Source organism: Rissa tridactyla, chromosome 2 (assembly GCF_028500815.1).
Source record: "Rissa tridactyla isolate bRisTri1 chromosome 2, bRisTri1.patW.cur.20221130, whole genome shotgun sequence".
In the NCBI taxonomy this organism is placed as follows: Eukaryota; Metazoa; Chordata; class Aves; order Charadriiformes; family Laridae; genus Rissa; species Rissa tridactyla.
The window spans coordinates 88,930,055-88,939,379 of NC_071467.1; the positions used below are offsets into that span (position 1 = coordinate 88,930,055).

The window sequence follows — 9,325 nt, forward strand, 5'->3', positions numbered from 1 at the left end:
TTCAAATAATTTAATTCTCATGGAGGAAGACAATTCACAAGGAGGTTAAGCACCCCCTGCTGAACTGTCAGAATCTGTCCAGGATTTGTCCAATATCTCTACTTAAAAACACAGTGCTTTGAGGAGCTGTGAAAATGGATGGAAGCTGTGACAGTTCACTATGCAGTTACACAATTGGAGACTACCTCTGTTAACAGAGGTCAAGCTCAGGGCTTTCTTGAGGAGTAGCTCCTACCTCCTGTACACGGAATTACATGGAAGAGCACAGGGCAATGCAGAATATGAATGCGCCGTATGGAACTGAGATGGAACTAACTGCTTACATATGTATATATATTTATATGTGTGTGTGCAGAACATTTAGGAAGGATTAAAATAAACTGTTTTTCAGTAACTGTATGTATGTAAGCCCCTCCAGACATAAATTATGCATCTTGAACAGTGGCTGCTAAGCACACAGCTCTCTCTGTAAAGGTACTAAAGAAATTATGTCATGGTAACAGCGGTAGCCTAGTAATTTCTGGAGCTGTCATATGCACAAAATGCATAATCAGAGAACCAAGGTAGAAGTGAAACAATACAATGAATTCAGTATAGAAGTAAAGACTGGCATTCTTATAACCATAAATATCAAACAAAAATCAGTTCTATGCAAACATAGGTCCCATAACTGGAAACCATTGGGAGTGTAAATTTATGATACTGAATTACTAAACACTGGGTTGTTTGGAGTTTATTTTGGAATGAATGGTCTGTACTTCCTCAAGATACTTTGTTCTGCATCAAGTTCCTATCAGACTACGGTTTCTGTAGGATTAATGTTCCCTCTTATTTTATCAGACGTGTTCAGATCTAACTGCATGTCATTGCCCCCCACACCTGCATCACCAAAGGGTTATAGCCCCCCACACTCTGGAACCATAAGCATTTTAGGGCATGTGCTATCCAGCATGGCACACACACTGGAGACAGGGCCCTGACCACAGCTGCTGGTATCTTCCTTAGTTCAAACAACAAATAATCCTGACATACAGAGGCTCCTAATCAATGGATTTCAAACCTGCTAATCTTTTTGTACATGCAGCACCAGTCACTTTACAGCATGAGTTGAAGTGGCTGTATGACTTTTCCATTGTAATAACGACAATCACCCTCAGAAGCGAATGGACTCTGAGAACTTTTCGGAAAAACTGAAGTGACTTGACGTCATCCAAAACAGCTGCTTTTTTGCCACAGTGCAACCTTGGGCTGTCACTAAATGATGATCTGTCAATTTTTCTGCCTTTGTTCTCTGCTTCTCATTCAACTATAATGAGACAGACCATTTTTCAGGCTTTCTTGGTTAGACATCTGGACTGACTAGACCATTTTTCTGATAGAATAAAATGCTACTGCACCTCTCACACAGAAAAACACTGAATATCATTATGGTAGAAAATGGAATATGATAAACTGGAAAAGTGAAGTTCATTATAAACTTCATAATATAAAATGATCTCATGATCTAAAGTGAGAGACGCAAGGGTAGTGCTGAGAACTGCTTTTTTTAGGAGCGTATAGTGAGTGAAGAAGAGCACGTTGTTGTTAGGAGTATTTCCTCTGTTGTGTTCGTATACTAAGGTCCTGAACAAAGGAAAAGGACAGGTTAACAGCTTATTTTTTGGCAAGCAAGGAAGTCACAAATTCAGGATTATTGTTTTTTTGGTTTGCTGATCTGGATGAATGGCAATGTTTAATTTGTACTTAGTCCTGCATGCTGCTGTATGTCTTTTGGAGACATATTTGGAGAGGGATATTAACACTATGGAGACTGTGGAGTAATTTGAACAAAGTGTTTCAGATGAGCCTGGGCAGACAAGCACCTAAATCTACAACAAAGTTAAAGAAAATCGATTATTTGGGAGGGATGGAATGGGGGAGAATAAACTAGGACAAGGATGGTGATTGTTGCATTGACTGCAAATTAATGATGTCCATTATCACAACAGCAATTGCCTAAGAGATCAGGTGTAAACAGTTAAGTGCTTAAAACTCCTGTGTTCCTCTTGCCATTTCAATGGAAAACATTCCACTTCTGCACATTTACAGCATCTTCAAGTAAGTGTAAATTTATCATTTGCCAGTAGAATATACATATTCTGTGCTTTTCAGTGCCCAGACTGACTAAAGAGTTCTCCTGCTCCTCTAACTAAAAGATATGAGGAAAAGAGGCAAGCTACAGTAACTCCTGCTCTCCACAAAAGCTCCTTGATTTAAAAACTCCTTTCACCTCAAGTGAGAAAGGTTAAAAATAAATTAGAAAGATTACAAGATGATCAGCACTCCAAAATAGAAGGCTAGATGAAAATGTATTAGACCAGTTTTCCACTGACCAGTGTTTCCATTTGCATGTCACATTTGGGTTGCAAACGGCTTGGGCTAATGGTCTCAAAAGGTAGTGATCAATGTACTGAATACTGGGCAACAGTGCAGCTGATAGCTGGGAGCAAACGGAGTACCCTGGGGTCTTTACTGGGAATAATTGTTTTGTATCTCCATCACTAACAGGGATGTTAATACGGAATGCAGCATCCACAAATCTGCAGATCGTAGTAAGCTGAGGGGGTGAATGGTGGACATACTAAACCGCAGAGCTTTGATCCAGAGGGACGTTGGGAGACATGACTATTGGGCCAACAGAAAGTTTATGAAGGTGAACAAAAAGCACAAAGCTCCCTGCATGGCCTGGAATAGCCCCCTGCATCAGTACACAACTGGCACTGACTGCCTGAGTAGCAGCTTTGCTGAAAAGGGCAGGCACTCAGCTGCATTAGGAGAAGCACAACTGACAGACTGAAGTAGGTTATTATCCCCCTCTACTTGGTATGGGTGAGGCTGTACCTGGAACAGTGTTCAACTTTGAGCCCCTGTAGTTCAAGAAGGATGTGAAGAAACTGAAGATGGTTCATCCAAGGGCTGTCACGATGGGCAGACACTTAGGTTACATACCCAAACCACAATCTGTGACTGCTGCTTCTTCTTACATTCCTTGACAATACCAAGAGAAGCTTGGATCTGTAACCTTTGTACCTTCTCTTTCATTAGCTATTAGATTAGATTCATCTGCTATTAGATCACCCCTTAGCCTTGTCTTCAACAAAGTTTACCAGTCCAGCTCTCTCTACCTCTCCTGTAGGGCATGTAACCTAGTCTTGGGGGATTCAGATTAGGAAAAACTTTTTAACTAGAAAAGCAATGCAGAATGGGTTATCCAGGGAAGATTTGTAATCTCCATTCTTGGAAGTTTTCAAGACTTGACTAGGCAACACCACATCTGATCAACCCAATACTGGTGGCAATCCCACTCCAAGAAGAAGCTGGATGAGATGACTTCCAAAAGTCAAATCCAACCAACATTTCTGTGACTCTGAATAGAAGCTTGACTAAAAAATTGACTCTCGATTGACTAAGACATCCCACTGATTCATTACTTCTTCTTTGAACTTGTTTGTATAAGCACAAAGAATAATAACTTATTTGGTCTATGTTTTTTTCTGTGAAGTAACATTACACATAGATATCTTAAGTTCTGTACTGCAGAACTAGTAACCTCCTACCATGTGGATCTTTGCTATCTGCAACAGACATCACCTTTACTTCATCTAAAACCAGTGCCAATTCTCCTCTGTATTCCTACATAGATTAGGGAAGCATGTGAAGGTTATGATAGCCAGGTCTGTATTAATATATCTTCATATTAATAATTTTCATGCTTGTATCAGACTTGCTGAAAAATTAAAGAATACATTCAAGGACCAACTTAAAAAACAACCAATCCAAATACAGGAACAAACAAGCGTCTTCATATTGCTGATATGCTAATTTACTGGAGCTAGAAAGAACCGAAGAAATATTTCTTCCAATGACATCTGTGGGTAGGATGGAAAAGTACATTGCATTATTTGAACCATTTTTGGTGAGTATTTTGTGTGTCAGGCAGAATTTGCCTTTGCTGTAGTAGAGAGATATAATGCAGGCTAAAATCTCTTAGAAGCTTCCAAAGTTTAATTGCCCGTATCCTTTCATATTTCAAAATCAGCATGCTAAAATATACTGCAGTGTTTTTACTGTGTCATTGACCTGAGGTTTTGAATGCACTGAAAAATTGGATCTGAGCACATGTATCAAAAACTTCTTTAAATTATGCTTGTGCATATAAATGCAGCAGCACCCTTTGGACAATACTGGCACACTCACATGACTCTGAGGGATTGATTGAGTGCTAATAATCTGCTTTTTTGGCTCCTCCTTCAACCCAGCTTCTCACAACCCCTCCTCTGTTTCCACCGACAGCCGTTGAAGCAGTAAATATCATCACTGTGCTTGAGCAACATGGACATGGGATTCAAAGTGCTCTTAGACTGTGCATTTCAGCAGGGAAGTGCCTGTGCTAACTCCCTCTACTTTTCTTTTTTTCTCCCATAGTGGACCTATACAGCCTGCTCATGACTCTGCCTGTCTTCCTGTATCACTACTGGGATTTTATCTCCTTATTATTGATTCCATTGAACACTTTCTTCTGACTTTCAAACGCAGCTGTCAGAGGATAATTCAGCTCTTCAAAATGTTGTGAGGTAGAGATGGCTGTAACCCCATCTGGAGGGTGGGCGTTGGGGAGTAGCTGGGAACAGAGCACAGGACATGGGGGAATTGTGTAAGAGGAAGTCTTAAAATTGACATTTTTAAAGAGAGGTAAAAAAATATTTTTTATCATATGATTCCTCATTATGTTGAAAGGGGAGGCTGGTATCAAATCTTCGATGATGTTTTATTTCTCTTAAGAGCCGGAGCTCATATTAGAATATCACTGTTATCAGTTTATAGTTTTCTGCAGTCATGCCTGTTTTTCCATGGTGCTGAAAATCTTGCCAGCTACTACTTTTGAAAGAAATATTAGCTCAGCTTTGGTTTTTAAAATTTAATAAACAGTTTAGGCAATGTATATTAAGCAATACTCCTGTTTTCTATGACTAAAGAAATTGAAATATTGACATATTTTCAGGCATAAGAGAGCTAGGATCCTTTGAACAATTTTAATGCTGTATGGTTTGTTTTTTGTTAGTAGGAGCCAGAGGCATGTATCCATTTTCTACCATAGAATCATTTAGACTCACATACATCTTCTCTTGTTTAAAAAAGCACTCATATAACTTGTTTTACTTTCAAGTCAGAGGAGGCTAATGGTACACCACCTCTTCAGTGCCTCAACTGAGTTGCTAAGCTACCATAAGTCTATTGCTTCCAGTCATGTACCCTCATCCCACAAATATGAATGTCTAACATGCCAAAACAATCTTGCCCCAAGAGCGCAGAGCATAAGTAGAAATTTTGAGGTGAGTGGTGGCTGTGGGTAGGAGAGAAGCGTCCTTTTCTTTCCTTTGTTATAACCAATGCTGCATTTTTATGACCACGTCCAGAGAAAAATCAAGCGTGGGGCATTGTTTTGATAGCTTCTGGGTGAAGAGAGACGGTAAATGGAAAGACAAATGGGGATGAGTACAAAGATACTGTGCAGAGAAAGGGAGGAGCCAGAAGACGGATAGACAGACAGACAGCTGGAGCGAACAGGGCAGTATCCTTTGGAGATAGCTGCTCTCTGTTCTTGACAGTCAGTCGTGCTCTAGCTCCACGTAGATCCCTGTGCCATGGACAGTCCCAGCATGGAGGGAGGTGATGAAGGAAGGAAGGAAGGAAGGAATTCTGAGTGTCTGCTTCCGTGGGATAACTTGAAGATTACACATTTCTGGCTGCAGGTGTAGAAAAATCCCTTGTCTGTAGAGATGCTGATCTCCCACATCAGCCTTTATGGAAATTTTCTCCCTGCTCTCACATTGTATCTATGTCCTTAAGGGTTAGGTATGCAAGTCCTGTCTGTGGCAGGAGTTAGTGTATACTGTCCCAGAGATCAGTAACGAGATAATAAATCTTTTTGAATCCTGTCTTGCATTATGTCTTGATAGGAAAGTAAATCTCACCCTCTCAGCAGCTAGCTGTTCTTTCATTGCAAGGATGGTGCTGGTGAATGATGTTTCCCAAACGGATAAATGTGGGATTTCCTGTGCAGCAAGTTATTTTGTTTGTCTTGGGTGTTTATGTTTCAGCTTTATTTTGTCTGGGGAAAGGCCCAGAAATGATGGTCTGAGGCTTTTCCTCTGATATAGGTCTTTAGAACCACAGATCTATAGCAAATACAAATGTGAAAGTAAAATCATGCTTCACCCTGGTGCTGGGATGTTGAATACAGATAGTTGTGCTTCCACAGACGTGCTGTATTCCTTTATCTCTTTATAGCAGTTTTAAAACCAGGTAATGCATGGAAGATGAAAAAAGTTTGAGAGGTTGAAGAAAATAGACTCCTGCTTTAGATACAGACCCCTCCATAGCCTTCCTGGTAGTTGACTGAAAATGTTCCTTCAAACAACTTCCTTGCAAACATTAATCTCAGGTGTAGTGACTGACTTTCCTATAGCTTCCATAGGTTTAATATCTACCTGTACTTTAGGCTTTGTTCAGTATATTTGTTTTTCAATCCTCAGTTGCAATGCTTGAAGAGAAAACAGCAAAACCACATTTGTCCCTGTCTCTTCACATTAATTTGCCATTTTTTTCCTCCTCCTTCTCAAGGGCTTTCCCTCGCAGACTGCACACAAGCTGACTTTCAGCTCATGCCAGGTAAGCATAGGAGCATCCCTCCAGATGAACTTTTAGGAGATTTATTGACACCTTTGTGTCATTACCATTGTATGATCCCCATTTCTCACAGGTTGCAACTTTGTCTTCTTTTGCTTTCCTTCATCTGTTCCAAATACTGACTTTTCTTTTTCTGCCCAACATGTTAATTCTTGATGGCTACAGGGCTTCTGCAATCAACTGTATCATCTTTTCCTTCCTGGAAATAAGATGATGAAGACAGCTATTACCTCGAAAAAACCACTTTCTTTAGGACAATTTATTAAGCCATGTGTGACTTTGGCTCCTTGTTCTGTTTTTGATCCTTAGATGGTCTCCATTTCTTAAAAACTGTAAGAAGTTTAGAGAGTATAATGCAACCTTACAACAACACATCTTGCAAATGGACAACTAAGGCACAGAAAAGTTAGAAATGCAAGGGAGATCTGTGAGAGAGAACCAAGAGGAAATAAGTATTGTCTTGTTTCCTTGTCCTTTTTCTGTTTTGCCACATATACAAGGCAAAGCAATTTTGTGCCACGGAATAGGCAAGAGTAAATCACAGTAAATCACAGTCTGAAAAAAAAAAGCTGTCAGTTCAGCTGCAGGAATTCTGTAAGATTGCTAGTACAGTTCTGTAACAACTGCTAATTAAAAATCAGTATTAAAATACTATTCTGAGAAGTTAAAGAAGGAAAATAAATCTCTGGTAGCCCATCGGCTTTCCTGTAGCTACTGGTAGCTCGTGCTGCATCTGAATCTGCTGTGCCGTGTGATGTTTCAGAGAGGCTCAGAATCAGCAGCCCCTCGACTTTCTGCGGCTGCCAAGCCCTATTGGCTGGAAGGCAAAGCAGAGGCGGAGAGTGCCCTGAATATTTTTCTCCTCCACACACCATAAAACAGGCAGCCAGCATGCACTGTCTGACAGCGAGACTGGTGCTTGCAGTTTGAAATTAGTTTCTGCTCCGCAGCAGTCACTTGGGCATTTTATGTTTGCCTCTCTTAATGGAAAGGAACAAAAAAACCTTGCAGTATACCAGTGAACTAAACAGGAACTGACCATAGGGGAGAATCTGATGCAAACTTACAGACCGTTGGGACTCTGTGACATAGATCACCAAGCTAAATGTGATGATCAGAAACTGCATCTGTGAGAGAGTAAACCAGCATTTCTGAGTTTGAACCCTTATTTTGTAACGGCAGTCAAAGTGTTCTGAACTGCTGCCTGCCTCGGCACTGGCTTATTTTTCTTTTCTTCCCAAGCTGAAAAGCAAAAGAAGGTTTTCAAAGGAATGCAAAAGGAACAAGAGTTTTAAAAGCAGGAAGCTGAAAGGGGGTCTCCATAAGATGAATTTCACCCAGCACCGTGGGACACTCCAGCCACTCCATTTCTGGAACCACAGCTATGGACCACACGGAGGTGCCAGCGAGCCCAATGCAAAGGGCCATTCCTCTGGAGGCTGCTATGAGCAACTCTTTGTATCCCCCGAAGTGTTTGTGACTCTGGGCATCATCAGCTTGCTGGAGAACGTCTTGGTCATTGTGGCGATAGCCAAGAACAAGAACCTCCATTCGCCCATGTACTTCTTCATCTGTAGCTTGGCAGTGGCTGACATGCTAGTGAGTGTATCTAACGGATCAGAAACTATTGTCATCACGCTGCTAAACAATACAGACACAGATGCACAGAGCTTTACCATAAACATTGACAATGTCATTGACTCAGTGATTTGCAGTTCCTTGCTTGCATCAATTTGCAGCCTCCTCTCAATAGCAGTGGACAGGTACTTTACTATCTTTTATGCCCTCCAGTACCATAATATCATGACCGTGAAGCGCGTAGGGGTCATCATCACATGCATCTGGGCTGCTTGCACAGTCTCAGGCATTTTGTTCATCATCTACTCTGACAGCAGTGTTGTCATCATCTGCCTTATTAGCATGTTCTTCACTATGCTCATTCTCATGGCATCCCTCTATGTCCACATGTTCATGATGGCTCGGATGCATATCAAAAAGATTGCTGTTCTTCCAGGGACTGGCCCTATTCGCCAAGGGGCCAACATGAAAGGGGCCATCACTCTCACCATCCTGATTGGAGTTTTTGTTGTGTGCTGGGCTCCATTTTTCCTGCACCTGATTTTCTACATCTCCTGCCCCTACAACCCTTACTGTGTGTGCTTCATGTCCCACTTCAACTTCTACCTCATCCTTATTATGTGCAATTCCATCATTGATCCACTCATCTATGCATTCCGGAGTCAGGAGCTCAGGAAAACATTCAAGGAGATTATATGCTGCTGTAGCCTGAGAGGGCTTTGTGATTTGCCTGGCAAATATTAAACCGAGCGGATATGTTACTGTGTACACAACATGCAGCACAGACTTCCAAGCATTCAGATCCTCTTTCTCAGCATAATTTGGGTTAAATCCTTAAGAGCGAGCATCTCTTTCTGTCTCCCCTCCCTCTCATCCTTGTATCCCGTTCACGTGTAATTCATATTTCTGTGTAACGTTTGTGATATCTACAGTTTGTAATTTATTTGGCTGGAAAACAAAGTAGCACTTCATACCAATTTGTAAGTAAGCAAATAAATGTAATGATGAATGTGAAATA

General features: G+C 41.0%; 1 protein-coding gene across 2 annotated transcripts; it reads left to right on the forward strand.

The window, feature by feature from the left end:
* The first annotated feature begins 7,467 nt into the window (after window positions 1-7,467).
* MC4R (melanocortin 4 receptor) lies at window positions 7,468-9,051 on the forward strand. Of its 2 annotated transcripts, XM_054191844.1 has the most exons (2): window positions 7,468-7,485; window positions 8,179-9,051. In XM_054191844.1, exon 2 carries the CDS (start codon window positions 8,287-8,289, stop codon window positions 9,049-9,051), a length of 765 nt encoding a protein of 254 aa, XP_054047819.1. In that variant the 5' UTR covers window positions 7,468-7,485; window positions 8,179-8,286. The 2 variants fall into 2 exon arrangements, with proteins under 2 accessions (XP_054047819.1, XP_054047818.1); XM_054191843.1 differs by lacking the exon at window positions 7,468-7,485 and having other exon boundaries at window positions 8,056-9,051.
* Window positions 9,052-9,325: the final 274 nt, after the last annotated feature.

Bases quoted from the DNA above. Each gene is read 5' to 3' on its own strand.
- MC4R (XM_054191843.1), top strand. From the start codon at position 8,056: ATGAATTTCACCCAGCACCGTGGGACACTCCAGCCACTCCATTTCTGG.